Source organism: Oreochromis niloticus, linkage group LG13 (genome assembly GCF_001858045.2).
Source record: "Oreochromis niloticus isolate F11D_XX linkage group LG13, O_niloticus_UMD_NMBU, whole genome shotgun sequence".
In the NCBI taxonomy this organism is placed as follows: Eukaryota; Metazoa; Chordata; class Actinopteri; order Cichliformes; family Cichlidae; genus Oreochromis; species Oreochromis niloticus.
The window spans coordinates 23,677,305-23,699,855 of record NC_031978.2 but is presented as its reverse complement, the minus strand read 5'-3'; the positions used below and the strand labels follow the sequence as shown (position 1 = coordinate 23,699,855).

Genomic DNA, 22,551 nt, shown 5'->3' with positions numbered 1-22,551 from the left:
TGCAGGGATACTGATGCAAAATGTTTAAATTATTAGCTCTAGAGATATTCTTCATCTCCTCTGAATCCTTTTATTCGAGTCCTGTTCGCTCACCAGAATCTGTCATCGTGTGAAACAAATTGTACCGTGTTTACTGTCAGATTGCAGTTATGTATTACACTTTAAATCTCCTCAGGCTTTTCTATTATTATAATAATTTAACAGCTCGGCCGTATTTCCTGAGTGTTTTCTTCCCTTACGTTTGCCACTGTTCATTTTCAGAATAACGTGTAATTATGAACTGCCTCATATTTGGAGGGAAGATGAGCTCCTGTTTGGGATTAAGCAAGAGATAGAAGGTACAAAGTGATGTCGTCTAGGGGGGACGCTACTTAAGAATTCCTTGTTTTCCGAGCGATCAATACTTGTGAACATAGACGCTCCTGAAGCTGGGCGCTTAAAGACTAAAGAAGCCAAAGTGTAAAAGTGCCACAGCAGTAAAACCAGCGGAACGAAAAGATCTCCGCTCATCTAACTGACCCAGAATCTGTGATTCATTCATATGTTTGATATTAATAGACCCCACACGTTCTGAATTGTTCTATGCCCTCAAGCGTGTATGTAATCTTTTCTAAGTGACGACAAGAGTACAATTCCCTGAACTACTGACTTCTTTCACTCTATTAATATTTTGCCATGAAAGTGCAATCATCCGTTTAGACTGTGACAAGCGCTGCTCAGAGAAAATAGAAGGAAGTTGGGCGCTGGAGTTAATTGTATTTATAAAATCCTTTTCATCGTTAGTCTCACCTCTTCCAAAAACTCATCATCTCGCGGTGCAGAGTGAATACGAGAATGTGTTGACATTACAAATCTGAGTCTCATTTTCGGGATGGGTTTGGCAGACACTTAATTTTTGCTTGAGCATTTTAAAGATTTCTTTTTCCCCCCCTCTGAGGTAACCCACACAGGCCAGTCTGAGTTTTATACCTACAATTTCACACAGTTACAGAATTGTTACAATATTTTTCCTTGCAGCCGAAGTTTTTATGTTGCTTTGGGTATATTTGGACTCTTGATACACCACAGGAAGAACTGATGTTTCAGCAGGTCAGAATTTTAATGTTAGTTCGTTATTTTTGGCTATTTCAACTCTTGACCTACTACTTTCAGCTATTTCACTGATTACTTTTAGCCAAACTAACTGCTGATTATTTTCCTTTTAATGTATCTGCCCATTTTAATTTATTTCAGCTATATATGTTTCTGTTATCTACGGTCCCCACGCACATCATTGCAGCGTTACGAGTACAAAGCTGCACCCTGTTTTCAGAATTGCTTTAATTCTTCATGGCAGATTCAGCTAGGTTCTGGAAACCTAGTAAATGTTGGTCCATATCGACTTTATAACATCACCCAGTTGCTGCAGATTTGACAGCTTCGCCTGTCCTGTTCCACCACATCCCAGAGGTGCTCTATTGGATTGAGATCTGATTACTCTGGAGGCCATCTGAAACCAGTTTGAGATGATTTGTGACGTGGAGTGATCCATGCTGGAAGCTGCCATCAGAAGATGGTTGCACTGTGCTCAAACTGTTGGGCATGGTCAGCAACAGCAGTAGTTGTGGAGTATCACCTGCAAAAGCAGAAATATTTATGTGTAACATTAGCATTTAAATGCTACATTTGGTGACACCATGAGTGCAGTGGGTATCTGGGCTGATCTCGTTATCAGCAAATGTGTGTTTTAATTTGAGAAAGATTTTACTCCAAACTGTGAGGCCAAATTCTTCTGTCTCATTGATCACGATCAAAAGGCAAAAATAACTGGAAATAAAAGATGTTGATATGGAATTTGAAATGGTAAGTAATTAAAATTCATTTCAACATTAATCCTCAGTGACGGTAATAACCCGTGCCTTTTGTTTTTCACACCTTGGCTCATGTGATTACTCACATCACATGATCAGTACTGGGTCTGTTGGTTAAATATTTATGACTCCTCAACATTTGCTATTCGAGTTAAAGGAGCCTGTTGGATAAAACTAAAAGAAGTCCAGTTGTCTCATCTTTTATTTTATTTTTTTAATGCTCTTTAGACTACCATGACGACTGAGAACCGTACAGTTAATTACATTTTGTCGCATCAAAAATAACAAAATAAATCTTTAAGCAGACTGATTTGGGATCATGTGTAATAGTAGTGTGTCTAATTTTACCTACATTAGGGACTATATTAAAACCTACCTGTGTTTTAAACTGAACTCGCCTGGATTCAGATGAGGCACAGCTGTCTCAGATCTCAGGAGCTTACAGTGTGCTGAGAGTCATGCATCTGCATACTTATTCAAACATCTCCAGATTCTTAGACTTCCCTCGCAAAGCATTACACATTTCTGTCAATCAGCCGCCTCTTCTCTCCCCCCTCCTCCTCTTCCTCCTCTCTGTGCACTAAAACCAGGAGGAAATCATTTATTCATGACACCCGGCATTCCAAAACCAGCATTTCTGCCCGACTCTGATTCGCAGGAATGAGGAGATATTATTAGATGCACAACTATGTCCTAATGGGGCAACGATTTCATTCCCAATTTGAAACTGCACTCACGTCTCTCTCTGATTTCCATGGCTTCTACAGCGTCTCAGCCTGGCGAGGTTATGGCTGCCCCCCCCTTTTTTTTCCCCTTCTTTTTCCAAACATTTGTAGAGCGCAGCTGTGAGACGTGTGTGACACATCGGGTGGAGGGCGTCGTCCAGCTAATCCATTACATTGATAAAGCCGTGGAAATGCCGAGTGAATCGCGAGTTTCATAAACCCACTTGACCCCTGCTGCAGTAACGCGGCAGATTTACTGTGATAGTGTTTGTGAGAGATAATTAGCAGAGCCATTACTGAACCATTACTGACAGTCATTCTGTCTTAAGAGGATCATGAATTAGCTCACTGGTCTGATGATGATGATGATGATGAGATTCTTGGAAACCACTCAGTCATTTAATGTAACCTGATGTGACACCATGTGTGCAAGAAATGCCACGATGTCAGCTCGGTGAATAGTTTCTCCCCCTCAGTTCAGCATTAAATGGGCTCTTCTTCTATTTAGGATTGCACTTGATGGATTTCTAAAAGAAACTCTGCGCTTTAGAGGATGACTTTTGCTCCCTGCGAGTCATGTAATGTAGCTCAAAAGCATGTTTTTAGATTTCGCCTACCTCATGAAAGCTACATTTATTTTTAAACCCCACCTCTTGCCCCAGTTTGTAAGACTGGATATCTGTCGTTATGTGTAATCTTCAAATCAAAGCAGAAATGACCCCGGTGTCTCTGTTCCCTTCAGACAGCGCCGTATCTGCACATGGCCATGTCGAGCTCAGAAGACAGATTTATATAAGCTACAGTGATTGCATGCGGAAACAAGTGAGCACTTTGTTGCTCCTCTTTATCCCCGATAAGACATCAAGATGCAGTGAGGGGTGTTTTGGGGGGGTTTTTTTTTTTTTGCAAGCGACTGAGTGCTGGTAGAATTATGCATGAGAACATGTGTTGTTCTGGGATCGGTGACATGAATATTATAAAATGAAGGAAGCTTTTTATGAAATCCTGAATCAAGTGATTTTAAAGACGTCTGCAAAAAAAAGTCAAACTTTACATCCACATCAAATTGATCCTGCTAACAGGAAGTGCTTGTAAATCTAAAACCAAGTGTGGGCTATTCTTCCACTGTTGTCCAAAGGTTATTGCCAAAATATCAGCGTGCCACAGGGGTGACATGTTTTCTTTTTTCTTTTCATTACTATGAAGTCGGGCACTGTGCTTTCTTTTCTGTCAGCCCAGCCTGGAGCTATTGACTGCGCACCAAATCTGCAGTCGATGGTGGTCCCCAACAATTGGCCAGGAGTTTTAATAGTTTCTCAGGCTTTTCAGGGAATGAAAGACCAGTTTTTCAAAGTGTCACTGGACAACTTTTCCCTCCCTGCGCTCGCTTTGCAAAGATTGGATCATTTTCTCTTGTACCAGACTGTTAAGTAAGCAGGTTTGCCCACTTACTGATTAAACCGAATATCTCATTTGGATCCTCCCAAGTCTCAGAGCTCTCTCCAATCATGTGAACGCCTGTCTGAGGTTCACTGCTGTTTAATGTTTGGTTTCTTTTCCATGTTTTTAACCTCCTCTGCCAGGATGGCCCATCTTCTTTTGTTGTATTTTTTATTCCATCACAGAGCTTCTAGTAACCACTAGTTCAGGCACCTGAGGAAAGCTACTTGTTGTAGTTGCAGAATCAAGGCTTCATTTTTCTGGGAAGTTTTCTACAAAGTGGCAGACACAGCTGCATGAAAGAGAGGCTTACAGAGAACCAATCTACGGTAAATGCTGATGGTTGATTATTCTGTAGCCACTGCGCCGTGAACATTTATCACACAGTGAGAAGTTAAAGCAAAAACAAAACAAAACCGCTGAACACAGTGGTAGTAGTTTCGGGAGGGCGAACGTTGTGGATTTTTGGTCATTTCAGGGGATTTTATGAGTGTGATTTTTTTTCTGTGTTCACCAGGTTGACTGTTAAGTCACAGAAGCCACTGAGCGGTCATGTGGGTGGTTTTCTTCAGAGTCTACTGTGGAAAATTTTAATATCCTGCCAGGTGCTTCAGTGAAGGACTGCAGTGGTTCTGCCAGCTCAGAGGTGCAAATGTGTGCAAGGTGAAACCTCCAGCGATCGCATGAAAACTTACCCACATAGTTGAGCAAATAACAAGAAGAATATAGAAGCTAATGGTATGATTCAATTCAGCAGAAAGGCAGCGAAGGAGTAAACACAGTGCCTGATATTTACATTTTCAGAAACAAGGTTTTCAATTTTTTTTTTCTCTTGTCACAAGAATATTTATGAAATATCCATCAGAGTGCTACCAAGCAACACAGATGTGTAAAGCACGGCCCAGTGATAAATAATCCAAAGCTTGCAGAGGATGAGGGAGACAGTGAGCGAGCACAAAAGCTATTCTGTTTTGCTCTCAAACAGAATTCAGACACCGTGGGTGAGGAAAATCAATCTAGTCAACCTAGAGAGCGCGAGAGAGAGCGAGGGGGAGAAGAAATGAGAACCGTGAGAGGCTTTGATTATTGTGATGGACTTAAGTCAGCTCTGCGAAAGCCACTTCATACGTTGCCGCTATTTATCAAATCAGAAATGCATTTGCATCACATTTTCCTGCACTTGCGGCTGCTTGGAAGGAAAATTAGCAGAGGTGCCGGTCCCACAGATTTATAAAAAATGGACATTTTGATTAATAGATGCTTTTTTTTTTTCCTTTTTCTTTTGTGAAGCCACAATTCAATCCAAAGGACACGTAATTAATTGAATTGCAGCTGTCAAGATCCGGGGCTTCACTGAGTCAACAGAGCTGTCGAGGACAGATAGCCGCCCTCCGCAGCTCTGCCTGTCTTTCAGCGGCTCAGGAAAAACTCACAACAGTATTAACAGAAGATAACGCAGGATTTAGATGAGCAGCGCCCAGTTTTGTTTTGTCGTCTTGTTTTTTTCAGACCAAGCACCAACCGCATCCAGAGGAGCCAGGCTCTGTGTGCATGTATTCAGTCAAGGTTCCTCAAATCAAAGCAGGCAATTCTGTAATAATCTCAGAGCCCGTACTGTTCAGCATGCAGATGTGAAAGCACTGATAACCTTGAAAAATAAATACACACATCTGCTGTAACAGGAGACAGCTTATGATTACATACACTATGGATAATGATGCCTCTGTGTTCTGTAATGATGGGCCCATGTGTTGTGTGTGTGTGTGTGTGTGCAGGGTAAATGAGAGACACACACACTGGTAGGTTTGGATAACTTTTCTCCCTTAATCACTGAAATTATCATTTGAAAGCTACATTTAGTATTTACTCAGGTTATCTTTGTCTAATATTAACATTTGCTTGATGATCTGAAACATATGTGACAAATAGTGTGATAAATGTAAGGGGTCAAACGCTTTCAGTTTCCTATTCAGACCCCTTAGTACCAACTGAACACGGTTTAAACAGCACAGTCTGAGTATTGTTGATGACTGTCTCCAGGAAGTCATGTCACAAAGCTCAAATTTTATTTATGTCTTTAACCTTTATTTAACCAGGTTACTCCCACCAGGAACCAAGATCCTTTTTTTCCCTTTTTAAACAAAGGAGACACGACCAAGAGGGCAATTAAATTGAATTAGCAACATTAAACTTTTTCTTCACCGGGAAACATACGCAACCTGATGTGTAGATCTGGAGAAATGCAGCTACATGTCAGGTTGACCTGTAAAAAGTTGTAATTCATTTCTCATGTTGGACTCCTACTATATATATATATGTGAGCAAAACTTTGTCCTTATAGAATTGTTGGAAATTATTAACTGCATCTCCTGACATAATACCCAGCTGTTTCGGGGGGGGTGGTGTTAAACAACACACAGAGGACATTAGGTCAGACTAAAGGGCAGAAATGTTATTGTATGAAAAGAATCAGAATATCTGAAATATTTAAAACTTTAAGATATGTTGTAAATAAAATAAAAAGTATTTTAAAAAGGGTGTGTTTTGTGGCAAAAAGCTATTTCAGTTTCAAAAAGAACTGATTCTTTGTGACTCATATTTGATCTCGTTAATAAAGTAACTTTCATAAATTTGAAAATATTATCGGTATTTCATTTTTAAATTTACATAACATTCATGGATTTTATTTAATCTAAAAAACACATTTTTAGAACTTTCCAGTTTCCCTTCAGCTTTCCATTTATGAAGCTTATTTTAAAAAAAAAAAAAAAAAGTACAGTAACATCAATGTTATCGATTACCAGTGCAATTCATTAAAATCTAGTCACTTAAACTTATACATCCAGATTATAACAACCTCTGCTGTTATAGTGACTCAATTTAATATAGAGTATATTTTTGCAATTGTAATTTTTATTACTAGCACTACTCCAGTGCTGAAGAATCTCCATGAACAGCTTCTTTCATTTGCACATCTGTCCTCAGATTAGTTAGATTCAAAAGAGCAAACTGGCACTGATGCCAAAAACTACTTTCCACAGGTGATCTTTAAAGATTTTTTTATTAAATAAGTACAAACAAGGTGTTACTGCAGAGTTGTTTCCTAATAAATACCAGTATGACACTAATGAAGTGTTCGAGGTGTAAAGACCTCTGTTGAAACAAAAACAAACAGTATTCATATACTGAGAGCATGAGCAACAGGAGCACTACTTTGCATGTAAAACCAGTGTGTTATGTAACAAGGAGACAGTACAGTGGCAGAGGTCTTTCCTATATGCTTGGCACTCTGGTGGTTGGATGATTAAGGAGCCCCAAACCACATATAAGCCCAAGACATCCACATCCTATTTTAAACATGAGAGAGAGAGGGGGAGAAGAGACTTGCTCTTAGATAAACAATTTACATTTGCTTGCAAGGAGGGGAGAAATACATTTATGCACTGTGGTGCACATCAAAAGGCGTAAAAGCTTTTTTGCCATCTTGGTAGTTTTCATTTTTAGAAAAAGGAAAAAAAGCAAACAAACCCTGAAGTTAATTTCAATTCATATCTTCCACTGATTGAACTTTTACACTTTGATACAAAAGTTAGTTATGTGTACAATAAAGCAACACTTGCAGGATGCCTTCATGAACACAAAACCAAAAGGCAACATTTGGGACTGCTCTGCTATCTGAATTCAGTCATGATGACTCAGCATAGTGTGTGAAGGAGATGTTCTGGTATGTACTGAGGTTTTCAGGAATGTGCGTGTCTGTATCAGTGCATCAGCTAAGGATCTGTGTGCTGGAGTGCATGGGAGTCACGCAGCATTTAAGGTAAAATATGCGGTCAGTGGTTTTGGCTGGAGGGCGGCTCACCGCTAGACTCGGCTGTGGCCTCGGCCTCGTGATGCATCTGGCTAAGATGTTTGACCAGGCTCTCCAGCTGAGGGTTTCCCCCAAACTCCCTAATGAGCCGGTAGGCCTCCATCTCCAGTTCCCGCAGAGTCTGGCGGGTGTAAGCAAATGAGCCCACCTTTTCCAGGTAGTCCACGCAGTATCGTTTGATGTCCATGTTCTCCGTGCGCTGCCTCAGGATGTTCTGCACCTGAGTGCTCTCCGGACGTGACCATATGGCATGAATGGTGGGGAAGGAGAACTTGCCCTCGGTCAGGTCCTCGCAGAAACTCTTGTTCTCGCTGTACTCACGGGAACTCAAGTTGGCGTAGTCGTCACGGATCTGGAAAAAAAGGCCCAGTGTGTCCAAGAGGGGTTTCAGGTCCTGCTTCCAGTCTGAGAAGAGCTGCATCAGACCTACAGCGAGGCCGAACAGCCCTCCTGTCTTCTGCAGCACCATGTTGCGGTACTCCTGCTCGGTGGGACAGGTGTAGGTGTCTCTCCAGTGGATGTCGAGGCCCTGACCGCGATGCAACTCAAGAAGCTGACGGGTAAACACTCGCACAGCCTCAGGGTGCTCCAGGACCAGCACCTTCTCCAACCCCAGGAAGTAGACGTAGTTGGCCGAGTTGATAACAGAAGGAATGCCATAGATGCTGTGTGCCACAGGGAAGCCTCGACGCAGCTTGGAGCTATCCTCAATGTCATCTATCAGCAGGCTGGCATTGTGTAGCATCTCAGTCACCTCAATGATCACCTGGACATAAGGACAAGTGTGTTTGTGTTAATTCCTATAAAAATGTATCTGGAAGTAAAATATTCTTCTTGTACAGTTGTTAATGTTACATCTTTACAAGAGCTTCCAGTCCAGAGGAAATATTTTTAAAGAAACAAACAGTCTCTCCTCCAGCTCAAAGAGACTCCAACAGGTTGTCAGAGGCTCTGTGTAAATTATGCATTACAACTTGTATACAGCAGAGGGTGCCATGTCTACACTCTTGTCTGCACTGCTCCACAAGTCAAAGTCTTCATCAGTAAACAAAACAGTTGTAGCTGAAACAAGCTAAGCAGTCAGTCAGAGCATGAAGAGCGCAGCAAAGATGCACTCTGGCCCGGAGCAGACTCACATTGTGACGGAGCAGCTGTCAGGAGAGCAACAGAGCTTTGACGAGTTTATAGGAAATGCATGGTTGAGCAATTAGAGGCATCACTGCTGGGCTTGGTGCACTTTAACCTCCTCCACAGAGACAATGAGGAAGGCTGAATGCTTAACCTTAGTCATTACGATGAGTGTACTGACAAGCTTTTTAATACAATATGACCTACCAGCCTCAACATCCAGAGCACTGCTATGGTGAGTCAAGGGCACTGTGGATATATTCTATCCTGATCTTCACCACTATGTGGCAGCACATATGCACCACATACTTTTTATGCTGTGCTTGATGAACCAATGCCAAATAATAGTATTCATTTATCAGTGGAAAACCGAGCCACACACACACACCAACTGTTAACCCAAAAACAGCCCACGTCGACTCACAACAGTCACAGTGGCCATCAGGTGTCTGCTGTCCTGAGCCGGCCTTACAGCCTGCTCGAGTGCCCTGCTGATTTAAAAGACAAGTGGGGTGACCTGGTAATGAAAGCTGCTTGTATGAGGCCTGAGAGCACAAAGAGTGACTCAGTGGGTCAGGCAGATGGCCAAGGCTAGGCCAGTTGAGCAGTTTATCAGCCAAACACAACCTTTCCTTCGGCAGGGTCCCAAACACTTGCTCACCCTGAAACCTCAGTGAGCCACTTACAAAGCAGGGGACGTGGGTAAAACTACAATAAATGCAAGCATGAACATGAAAATTGATTATTTAGATGGGAAAAAAACAAAACACAAAACAACAACACACATTCTGAAGTATTTAAAATGGTTCACTGCAAATTACAATGCACCATCAGGGGAAAAAAAAAAAAAAGAAAAGAAACAATGGCTCAATCAACTTGAAATTCAGATAGAGCGCTTCAGATAACAGCAGCAGCCATCAAACCCGAACACAAGCACGAACAATTTTCAGGTTTTGGACTTTTAAGTGTCTCCATTCTCCAAGGAATTTAATCAGTCAGGCTGTCACTGCATAATGCTGTTTGAGTCCTGAGTGCCACTACTCCGCAAGTCTATATTGATTATCACAAGAGGTTAGTGACGCAGAAAGTCAGTTTGCTAAAGCCATAATCAGTGATCTATTAAAAATGCAGAGACACAGTCACAAAAAACAAGCATACCGAGTCTGACATGATGACAGGAGGTAAATGAAAACAACAAGCCAGTTATGTTCTGCCATAAAACCGTCTCACTTGGCGAGATTACAGCAGGTGATCATATTTCTACCTGAAGCAGGCTGCAGCACTGGTCACTCACACCATGCCTACTGGATTGTGTCATTCACAAATATAGCTTCATTCAACCATTTTAGTGTTTTAGTGTCCAAATGATTTATGGATTTATAGATATTCTGTCAATGTTGAAAAATCCACAGCCGTTATCTGGGATTCATTTAAAAATAAATAATCACGTTAGTATTTATGCAGAGTTCCTATATTTTGCCTTCACACGCTCTTGTTTTAATAAGAGCAAACAGCAGCAGTTGTTAAGCAGTGCAGTGAAGCCAGAGAAATTTAAACTATGTGGATAAGTGAGCTCTGAACTAATTAAATAACTGACTGGGATAGAAATCCTGTAATACAGGTTTATTACAAATAGTTATCCACATTTCTAACCTGACACCTCTTCCGGGCACAAAGCGATAGTGATGTTAGTCACCGTAGCAATAAATGTGAGGACGAGGTAACAAATAGTGACCCCATAAATAGTTGCTTAAACCAACGCTGGTTAACTGGTTGGGGTCAATACTTGAAGCGAAGGTGAAGATGGTAGAAATGGTTTGTACTACAACCAGTGTCTCTGGTAATAACTAGATCAGAGTTATGAAGTTAGAAAATGTGAACCCTATACACAGAAAAAAATTAAGTTTTAATGTTGTATTTTTAGCTATTATGTGGGTCATGTCCTACATCTGTCCCCTGGCACCTCATCCCCCTTTTGCTGAACATCAATAGTGGTGGCTAGCATGAACACATACACATGAACGACTAGTCCTCAGCTATGGAATCCAAGTCAAAACAAAAAGTCAGAGGTAAACAGGATTTAACCCGTCGAGAACCCACACAAACAAACCCAGTAGCAATGCGAACCACAGCGCCACAGTGCTGCCCGTGTTTTAGGAGTAAAACTTTCCAAATCTCAGACTAGTTTGTCCAAATTTCCATTTAAATGCATAGCAAATTAGTTACTAGACACTCACCTAACGTCTTCCATAGATTATTGCTGAAGAAGCAGTTGACATTTGTTGTCTTGGCTGATTACGTCACATTAATGGACTGAACAGAGAAGCGGTTCAAAGAATTACCATTTTAAGCCATTTTGAGACAGAGTCGTACAAACTAATTCGCCTTTATTAAAGCTAAAATACTCCCATACATGGAAAAGAATTTTTTTCTTCACTATTCTGCACAACTTACCGAGCTCAACATCGTTATATCAGCTTTCAAAACAGAGAAGTATCTGTATTTTTAACCTTATTTTACCAAAATGTATGGTTTTGAAAATATCCTGTTATAACGTATGATACTGATGCTGCTGACTATCTAACCTGGTCCAGCTTTTACTGTGATCTGATCGTCTGCATGTCATCCGTTGCATGTAATAATAACCTCGTCAGACATCACAAGTTCAAATACCAGCCCGTGCATTGGAAATACTTTAAGCATGCCTTCATTATTCCAGTAGTTACTTTTTTACCCACATTATATTTTATGTGAACCTTACATCTGATTCCTAGTCTTTTTTTCCTCCCCTGTTGTCCCACTCTGTCACAAAAACATAAGAAGCTCTTGGCCTGAGGTTGCAAGCACTCATAAACATGTGTTTGTAAAGTAAAAGACTGTATATAAAAAAAATATAGCATCAGTGTCAGAGAAAACAAAAGGAAAGCCATCAGCTAAATGTCGCAAGGAAAATGATGAACACGGGGAATTTCCCCAAGCCTCCACCACCTGTGCTGTGATACGCAGTACAGAAGCACATATGGGGCTTGATAAAAAATGCACTGCCAAGTGAATGACAGAGAGTACCGCTGTCACTGCCTCCATCTATCTGAAGCCATGGTTGTTTCCATGGCGGCGGTGGCGACGACTTCTTGGCAGCAGTACACTAATGATGACGAGGAGAGCGCTCTCAATCTACATTGTGGGTTCAGCAGGAGTTTATGGAGCTTCTACACAGAGACGGAGGGAGACGCGTGGAAGAGACGAGGCTGTTATATCTGAAGTCAGATTTAAACCAAAACCAACTGCTGCACCGTAACAGGGAAGTATCCACTAAAGTGGAATTATCAGGAGAACGCGAGTAGATTTCCAAACAGCTTGCTTATGAATGCACGTCATATACCCCGTCAACAACATCGCAGACTCAACCAAACTCAAAACTAAGGCTTCATAAAATGTTTTCTCAGCTTTAATAAGTTTGACCTGCATGCGGTGTGAAAATAATCAAACATGTCACTGCAGGCTAAACCGTTTAGGTTATTCTTTTTGCAATCTGAATTTATTCAGATCTGCTGTAAAAGCTGCAGTATGTGATTAAAGTGAGGTAAACAGTGTCTCAGGGGAGCCGCTGACATGACCACACTGATGACAACTTTATTACTTTTCCCACAAACGGTATGCGTGTACTTATTTTTGTTAAATAGATTCCTGAAAATGTTCATCAGAAATAAGATTGGACTCCTCTTTGGAGACTACACAGGAGACAACAGTGTGAGACCTTCGTGCTTTGCTGCAGAGCTAAGATTCCTCTATTTGTGAGGGGTTTATAAAACATTCAGGACAAACAGACCTGTTGAACAGCAACTGTAATGAGACCCGACAGGCTCAGCACTTCTGCATTTTCCACCATAAAAAGGCATGCAGATTCAGAAAACGCAGATTAGATAGCTTTGTCAATGCAAACAAGAACAGTATTGAGTCAGTACAATGCTAATGCTATCAGTATAATCGGATCAATAGCCTGATCGCCCTAAGGAGACAAAGGCAAGGGCCCTGCTCAATAAAACCAATAAATCCAGAATGGCTAATCTGAAATTCATTTAACAGAGAAAAAGGGAGGAATTCAAGAAATTTCAATCTGCCTGTGGTCTGTATTTCGATGTGTCTGTAGCACTCTAATCAGGCAGCCAAGAACATGTTACAACAATCTAATGGATGAGTGGAACTGTAGGTTTTTACTCTGGAAGCAGTCCGTGACTTGAATCCACTAATTCCCGTCTCACAAAGGTGATCAGAGCACAAGAAGCTGAAAAAGAAGTAGCCTTTCATGACAGATTAACGCAAGTACAGTACATCTTAAATACATAAACATTCACCAGATGCTTTCTAATACATGCTTTACACTACAATTTACTGCAACATCTGGAATATATTGTATAAAATAATCTATAGCTACTATGGTCTACCCACTTTTATAAAAAAACTAAACAAAAAAAACGTACAATTAAGCATGACTTTCTTTAAAAGATCATCCAAGTTTTAAATGCTTTTCATCTTGAAATATCCCAATATAAACAGCGGTGGCCACATCATACTGAAACTGCTTTTAATCCACATTTGCTTTCATTTGTCCATCCAGCTTCAGAGAAAATGACACAAAAGATGACAATTGAGAAGTTCTGCAATCATTATGAAATTTCCCTCCCAGTCTTCTACTGAAAGGGTGATGTGATGTCCAGCATGCACACAAACTCATAAAAAGGAGTGTAAGCAGTGAAACTTCTGTGAACAAATATACACTGAACTGAATTCAGTGAGTAAATCCACAAACACGTATCGTTGGGAGTAAAACATTTATCACCACATACATTTTTACAATGTTTAGCATACCTCTAGGCATGGAGTTCTAGTATTTTTCTGTTGTATTGCATTATATTTCTTTATATAATGTAGCCAATAAAAGGGATTGTTTCACATATTTCATTTGTTCTCCTCTGCATTTCTACGTAGACCATTCTTTAGTGGAGTTTAATGGGAGCTTCTGTGGCATTCAGGGGATGAAAATCAGTGTCATAAAAATTGATTTTTAAAAAAAATGTCTACACAACATGCCCTGATCTGACACAGCTTGGTACTGTTAGTCACATCAAATTTAGCTTCAAGCCACAAAGCCGGATGATGAATGAACCTTGTGCCTCTAACTGGCTCAATGACCAGTCATCAGAGCAACATGAGCTCTTTTTGAATCAGCCCTCTAAACGTGTAATAATGTGGGCGTCAATTTAGAGATGTACAGATGAGATAAGGAATCATGCCTTGTAGCTGTCACACCTCACACTCCTCTCTTAAAGCAGTCAGCTGGCTACATGTAATGTAAACAAGGTCACTAGCAGTTATAAAATGACAATTCATTAAAAAGAGTCATTTTGAGGTTATTTTACAAAAAAAAGAGAATTTACTTCTAAACGTACATTGATTGGTATGCAATTACGTAATGCAACAATTACAGCATCTCCAACACACAGAGATGCATTCCTATCAAGTTAGAATTAATCCATTAAAAAGACAGACGGGCACTGGTTTTTGGAAGCCGCCATGTTGCCCTCCCATCTTGAATACAGTAGCCGACCCAATTCCATCTAAACTGAAGTCAGGGCTCTAACACACAAAAACATGCATAAACAAACTTATTTATTCCCAATATTGTCACAATTACATATCATCAGGAGATTAGACTCCAAACTGCTGACAACAAGCCAGCTAAACAACCACAGCTGATTATAAGCTAACATTATGCCAGTTAATGTTAAGCTTGGCTGCCCTAAAAATCACACTTTCCCTCTCATAAACAGTTTGATTACATTGTTACATTGTATGAAAGTTTATTCACCAAGTGTCGGAGTTCAACAATGTTAGATCAGTCACACTAAAACCACTAACAGCAGCACTTACAGAAAGAGAAGTCCTCAAAAACTAATTTCAGTATCACTGTCATCTGACAGATATGAGCTTCACTGACTCATCAATTCATACTGAACTCCTTTCACAAAGTTATACAGCCTTCTGGAGAATAAACAGATGTGGAAGCATTGACAGATGAGCTAAACTGACTCACTACAGGTGGCCAGAGTTGTTTGTCTTACAGCAGCCACCATCACTTGAATTGGGAGGGGTAAGAAAACAAAGTTCAGCTGAATGAAATCTGCAATCCACCGACATCTAGCAGTGAGATTTTACACAGTGTACCTTTAACCAAGAGCAGGCTGAAAAAGGAAGCCAACAAGGAAGTGATAAAACTGGAAATTCCTGTGGTGGCCACTTGAGACCAGCTTCAAAAACAGAGCCAATCCCCATAGACACTCGTTAAACATGCCCAACTTCATAGTCTACTAGGCTTTACCTTATTAAACTGGACCTCTTCATTCTGCGTGCATGTTTTAAGCCGATGGACTGTACATGTGTGGTACGGTTCATCGCAGATGTTTGCGCTTCAGTCTTGGGGAGTGCAACTGTAGTTTATTATTAGTTTGTTACTTTGTAATAATTAGCAGATGTGTCACTGTTGAACCATGAATTAATTTTGTTAACCAAACTATCTAGCTTTAGCTGGCAACTTGGCACTACATCCTCTAGTCCAAATAAGGCAACTTCTGGCACCACAAACTAGCACAGCCATGGACAAAACTTACAACGCCGAGTTGAAAACCAGCGTTTGAATCACAATGGCGACATACACAGTATATGCAAGTCACTGTGTTACCCAAGTGTGCATCTCTAATGCTCCAGCAACATGAACAAATATAAAACACCACAGGTAAACACAATGCATTCAATCTTAGGAATTCATTAAAACAACTGGAGAAACAAGGGTTTAAAATGCAGAAAAACTGAACAGTTTTTAAAAGCTTTGCGTCTTTTTTTTCCATCTCATTCCACTTAATCCTCAGCCGCATTAACAACCTCCTTTAATAAATCATGTGCGCTCTAAGCTCTTCTCACAAGCTTTACACTTAGGAACAACTCGGCTGATAAAATGCAAAATGGTCGCATTGCAAAATAAACTACCTGTTCTGAACGAGCACAGTTTCATTTCACCTTCCTAAATCTGTCGGCAACAATTAACACCAGACAGCTCTGGCAGCAAAACGGATGATTTTTCTCACCTGCAGTTTGTCCTCGGGAACATTGAGCCAGTGGTTAAACGCTTGGGCGAGTTTTGTTCTCACTTGTTTTCCTACCGAAAGAGCAGAACAAAAAAAAAAAAAAAAAAGATCAATTGTTTTATCCTAAAAGGATGTGGCATGTACAGTGGTATTACTTCACAGTACAGACTTTACAGACTTCATGTGGACAATTTTGGGGTTGTTTCCCCCCCAAAATGGACCCATTACAGTCATTTAAACCTTCCTTTTTTCATTCCTTCACTCTATTACAGTAAATTTCCTTTATTACCAATTTAAAATAATCCTCATTTATCATATGCTGAGCTCTGGTGGACGCCCCAGTAGTCGTAGTAAATGACTACTCCACCAACTAAGAGTTCTGATATGTCATGAAATAATGAAGGAAAACAGATCTAACTGCTTGTAACTGACTTGGCCATTTACTTTTGAGCCTCTGTAAATCGGGGACTGTGTATAAAAATGGCTATAATTCCTAAACAGTTAATGCAATACTTTTGTTAGACCCTTTGAATTAAAGCATGAAGTCTGTTCACATCTTAATTGTTGGAGTGAAAAATCCACTGTTGTGCTGTACAGGGGCAAAACTCACAAAAATTTTGTCACTTTACGAAAACGTATGGACCCAAGCGTTAATTATAGAGTTGCAGTTACAGACTGTTCTCTAAGAAATGGCTTTCGCATTTAGTGTGCAATGAAGCTAAATAAACACCAGTCTCACACAGATAAAATACATTTTAACTCCACTTATACAAAACACAGTTGAAGATCTAAGTGAGGGTGAACATTAAACCCATTAGTTGATCAGCTCCTGCTGAGCTGCTACCTGACTAAAAAAGGTGGAAACACGGGCAGGATTAACAGATATCTTTATCTTCAAAGACAACATTTAAGGCATTTTTTTCCTCCTTCATCCTATTGAACTCTGCTGTAAAGCAGTTTTCACCGAGTGCTCAAAGCCATAGCCTAAAACATTAGGAGTATAATGGTACAGTCTACATCTTACAATTGAGGCACTATGCCTTAAAGAGGCTCGAGTATATTCCAAATGTAGTTCTTTCAATATTAACCAACATCGCCTCAACTTAAAATAGAGACCTGCTGCCATCCTTTGTTCTATTTAAAATGTAATTTGCTGAAACACAGAGCCAGGAAGGAAAAAGGGTGCAACTTCTAGCAGAGAAACAACCCTACTAACAAATACCAGGCACATGTCCCATTTATCCAAATTAACTTCTGGTGTTAGGTCAGGCTTTTCTCTACTGACGAGAAGTGACCAATCAAAACTGAAGCAATAATTGAATCTCAAAAACAGCTGCTAGGAATGAGAATCCACACTAAAGAAAACAGTTAAACATGCACAGAGATGTGCACAGCTTGCTCATTTCAGGGTTTCATTGTCTCATTTCTACAGCTGTTCCATTTTATTAATATTAGAAGTCATTATTCTGTGAATTACAGCCTCATACTCGAATCAAAGAGATTACAAATACAGCAAATTGGTTTATGCTCAAATTATTGTCTAGCCAGTCTGTGGTGAACATTGAAATAAAAACCGTGTAACTTTAGAGCTTAAAAAAATAATACACTCAACAAAAAGAAAGCAATATACTGCTGCAAAACTACATATTAAAATGTAATAGCAAATATCAGTCAGTTATCGTGGTTTTATTTCAAAGACATTATAGCGAACACGCCAAACACCAAAATTACTTGAAATACTTTGTTAAAAGCTGAAATCTGTAAGCTATAACTTATGATTATGCTCAACTGATTATAAGACAATCCCTTTTCCAATGTCTTTGAGAACCATAATTCTTTTACACTCATCCTTTTGTCAAAGTTTCCCCTCAGAAACCAATAATTTAAGAAGACTGGAATCCTCAATGAACCTTTTCCCCTCATAAAATATGAAATATGGTAACATCCAAACCCATATCTGTGTATCTCGTCTATTAGTCACAGACTTGCGCACACACTCCCTTATCAGACTCCCGAAGAAGTCAGAATCATTTGCTCTCACAGTTAGCATTTGAGTGTTTTTGAGCTCATCATCTGTGAAACCCACAGTTCTTGACTGTCTGACAGATGTTTATTCCTGCAGTGAGGACATCAGGAGACACTATGAACTCAATTCCAGTTATCATAAATTAGACAACCCCCACATTTTCAAACCTGATTACCAGAAACAAATACTGCTTGTGTGATGATAATATGACACTTTAGTTTAACACCTAATATGCCAGTACTGCAGCATCATACAGTGTTTATAAAAAGACCAACATCTGCCAATCTTTATTGTGCCGACTGTGTCGGAACTAGAGCCTTTTATCATGTTCAGTATCCAAGATATTGTCCTCATGCTCTGTTCCACAAATACTAAAAGGAAGCAAGCAGCTCAGGTCAGTGTAGCTAAAGTACTCATCAGCTATATGTAAAGCCCCTTTTCCATTAGTACCTACTTGGATCGACTCGCCACAGATCACCACGACTCGACTGATTTTCAATTACAATCCAGTACTACATAATGTGCATGGTTGCCGTCATAGCAACACGTCCCGCGACGTAATTAATATATGATGCAAATGCTACAAAAAAGGTGGACGTCGACATGAACGTACCTGCTGCTGAGTCTGTGGCTTTTTGTCAGACTCGGGGATCACAGCGTTGATTTTTGTAGTCATTTCTCTCGTTGCTGGGTTTCAAAAACAGCGGTTTAATTTTCCTGAATGAGACGCTCTCATGACTCATCAAGTGACACTACTGACCAGCCAATTGATGGCATTTTAGTACCTGCTCGGATCGCTTTGACCCCGGGGCGAGCAGGTACTAAAAAAGTACCTGGTACCAGGTACTATGACCTAATGGAAAACCCTGAAAACCATGGAGAACCGTGCCGAGTCGATTTGAGTAGGTACTAACTTAAAACCTTAAGACATTACAGCTGCTTGTTTATCTACATCTCTTTCCTGCCCCTGTGGTCATTGAGAGACAAAGAGACTCACCTGGCAGTTGCAACAAGTATTTGTATGGTTCCAGCAAGATTCGGTCAGCAGCAGCCTCCGTGCCATGGTCCATTGCTTCAACTTTATACAATATATCTATAATGGAAAATAAAGAATACAAAAAGCAATTTATTAAAAAAAATAAGTAAATGTGGTTTTTGAGCGAATGCATGCACTGTGTCATTTGGCCTCATAACAACTTCACTAGAACAAAGATCAAACCAAAAACAAATCAAAAACCACTATGGGTGCAACTTTGTTTTGAACACTGAAGTTCTGATGAATTCAAAACGGCATTTTAACTATTATATACAAAAACATTCCTGTTTGGATTTGTTAATTTTATGGATTGACATGTGGGGGGAAAAAAAGAAGAAGAAAAAAAGCATTTTGGCATTTTTCAAGGGCGTTTGGTATAATGGAAATGACAGTCTTCCCATTTTTAAGCGTTTAAGATCTCAACATGCGGAATGTGAATTTTGAATTTGTTAATGAACGTTATGCCTTCAAGCCCAGTCATGTCCTAAAAGTGTGAATGTCTGCATCTTCTTTCGGGGTTTTCATTACTTTTAAAGCCTTATTTATTTATTTTTAAGTGCTAGAACCGTTTTGCATTAAACAGAATAGTTCTCACTAAATATGTCTAATGTACAATGACAGACTTGTTATATGCTCTAAATGTCGATTCATTTTCTGCTGCTTCTCCTGGTCCAGGTTACAGGGGCAGCATTCTAGCAGAGACACACAGTGTATTCCTAAATAAGTCAGAATTTCCAAGTTCCCAGTTGAAATTTGAATCTGGAATGCCCCCTCGACTTGGATTTCCCACTTGGAACATCAGCGCAGCCCCACAATCCCAGATTTAACAATCCAAGATGTCGGCACTGACCATAAACAGTAGTAAAGTCTAAGACATTCATGGCTCCATCCATGAATGTTTTGCAGCAGGTTTTTAAGGGGAAAAAAATATTATAAGAGTAACGTCACTCCCAAGTTCTGACATCCAAGTTACGAAATATCTGGAATGTGGAATAACTAGCCATCTGCATCAGCCCTTCCAGGGGTACACCAAGACATTATCAAACTAGCAGAGAGATCTCTCCAGTGTATCCTGGTCTACTCCGGGTGTCCTCCTGGTGAAACCTGCCTGAAACGCCTCACCTAAGGTGTGTCAAGGAAGCATCCTAGTCAAGTGCCCAAAACACCGGAATTGCCTGAAAAGCTCATTTAAGCTGTTTGCATCTACAATTTCATTCTTTTGGTCACCATCCACAGCTCATGACCATAGCTGGGGACAGGAACAGAGACTGTCTGGTAAACTGACAGTTTAACTTTAATGCTCAGGTCTCTTGTCACTATGACTAACTGGTACCACAAGCACCACACTGCAGATGATGCTCAAATATGATCTTCTGCTCCTTTCATCCCTCACTACTAGATACTACATCAGGGGTGGGGGAACTCCAGGCCTCGAGGGCCGGTGTCCTCCAGGGTTTAGATGTGTCCTTGATCCAACACAGCTGATTCAAATGGCTAATTTACCTCCTCAACATGTCTTGAAGTTCTCCAGAGGCTTGGTAATGAGCTAATCACTAGATTCAGATGTGTTGAGCCAGGGTGATATCTAAAACCTGCAGGACACTGGCCCTTGAGACCTGGAGGTCCCCACCCCTGTACTACATACTTTAACTCCTCCACTTGGGGCAGCATCTCACTCCCGGGGTGATCTGGTAACACTTGTTCTTGCTTCAAAATTTTACTCACCAGAAGAAAGAAGAAAGTTGCTCTTCAGATTTAGTTTTAATTGTAACAAATGCTAAAAAGGAACATTTTGAATGCAGACATTAACTAAAAGCACATTACCTCACATCACAATAGAAAACAGTTAAATTTGATCGATGAATGACCCTAAAGTAATATGGTGGAATTAATGTTGACACTACTGAGCTCTAGAAACAAAGATTTGTCACACCTAACACTAGAGTAAAAAGAAATTAAGTATACTATTAGTGAGGTTACTTTATCTGTCATTTGTCACCACCGAACTTCGACCAAGTTCTTAAATGACAGATTGGGAAACAAGTTTTCTGAAGACAGAATCTTTGTACAGGAAATAGAGTGCTGACATGACAAGAAGAATGTGAGACTCAAGGCCATTTAACTGTAGCTGAAATCAGACACATAGCACATTTTACTCATACGAACAAAGTGTAACTATGGGTTACACTTTGACCTGTTTACGCAGAACTGGGCAACAGAACTATAAATTCCCCTTGTAGTGGTGACAAAACTGTCACACGAGCCACTGGATAACTTAAAACAACTACTTCACCCGTGAGGCACCCAAAACTCCCAAAGATTGGCTTAATTTAAAAAAAAAAGAAAAAAAAAGAAAAGGTGCGGCTGTTTCGGATTTGTGACTACTAGATCAGAAAAGTCTGTGATAAAGAGACCAAAAATAATACTATGTAACTATATTTGATCAGATGTATGTACATACTACAAAACTAATGATACGTACATTGTAACTGTATGTATCACTAGTTTTGCAGTATTTTTGTCGTTTTGAACTTATGTACCGAAAGGTTAACTGAATTCATCGCAATTTAGGAAGTTTGACTCGTTTATACCACTTTCACTTCCAGCCACATTTTTAACCAGTGTACAGCTGCATTTTTCTTCACGCTCACACTGAAAAACTACGAAACACTTCTGCAGTATGTTTTCGCGTCTTGCTGGCTCCCTTTAAATTAAAAACATATACAGTAGTGATTAATTTGAAATGAAACATGCTCAGCAGAGCAGAAAGCCCCACTTTTAAAATACAACGCTACCGTGGCATCTTAACACATACCGAAACTTTAACTCCACCCACCTTGGCAGACTCAGTCCGCTAACTAGCCGGTGCTGAATTCCGGTTAGCCACACTGCTACTGGGCTAGCGTTAGCAGGCTAACACAATGGTGTATCACCATTCAGTATGTCTTTCTTTCTCAAGATAAAACCATCCACTTCCACGCTGGTCGAGTAAGGCACAAAATATAACTGTTACATCCAGACCTTCATATCATTTTAAGCCGGTGTGCTGTCGGCCACTTCATCTGGTGCTATGCTAAGCTAGCGCCGTCACAGTAGAGCACGCTAAAAGCCTTTCACTTCTCCAGCTAGTGTTGATGAGCTACATATATATGTTTCGTCTGCGTTACAGAGCAGGCGCGAAGTAGCTGGGCAATGTCAGATAGGTGCAGCGCATTAATCTCCGTTGCATTTATATCTCTACATTGCCCGGTAGAATATTCCTTACATGTAAGTTACCAAGAAAAACCTTGCTTTCGACTGTCGGGCTACTCTGTCGTACATATCTAACACACC

General features: G+C 40.2%; 1 protein-coding gene and 1 long non-coding RNA gene across 3 annotated transcripts; one reads left to right on the top strand and one right to left on the bottom strand.

Moving 5' to 3' along the window:
- Window positions 1-2,233: 2,233 nt before the first annotated feature.
- Window positions 2,234-7,358, top strand: LOC112841925 (uncharacterized). Its single transcript, XR_003213411.1, has 2 exons — window positions 2,234-4,344; window positions 4,533-7,358. It is a non-coding gene; the product is annotated as an uncharacterized LOC112841925 (long non-coding RNA).
- ggps1 (geranylgeranyl diphosphate synthase 1) lies at window positions 7,058-22,543 on the bottom strand. 2 transcript variants are annotated; one of them, XM_003441194.5, is made up of 4 exons: window positions 22,055-22,539; window positions 19,180-19,275; window positions 16,157-16,227; window positions 7,058-8,652 (listed from the first exon to the last, which is right to left on the bottom strand). In XM_003441194.5, exons 2-4 carry the CDS (start codon window positions 19,250-19,252, stop codon window positions 7,849-7,851), a joined length of 948 nt encoding a protein of 315 aa, XP_003441242.1. In that variant the 5' UTR covers window positions 19,253-19,275; window positions 22,055-22,539; the 3' UTR covers window positions 7,058-7,848. The 2 variants fall into 2 exon arrangements, with proteins under 2 accessions (XP_003441242.1, XP_005473988.1); XM_005473931.4 differs by lacking the exon at window positions 16,157-16,227 and having other exon boundaries at window positions 22,055-22,543.
- Between the last annotated feature and the right edge of the window lie 8 nt (window positions 22,544-22,551).

What these genes read in the sequence shown, in the direction of transcription:
- ggps1 (XM_003441194.5), bottom strand. Translation starts at nt 19,252, where the DNA reads ATGGACCATGGCACGGAGGCTGCTGCTGACCGAATCTTGCTGGAACCA. An exon ending in ATACTTGTTGCAACTGCCAG is followed by an intron (nt 16,228 to 19,179) that starts GTGAGTCTCTTT and finishes CTCTTTCGGTAG; the next exon opens with GAAAACAAGTGAGAACAAAA. An exon ending in TTCCCGAGGACAAACTGCAG is followed by an intron (nt 8,653 to 16,156) that starts GTGAGAAAAATC and finishes CCTTATGTCCAG; the next exon opens with GTGATCATTGAGGTGACTGA.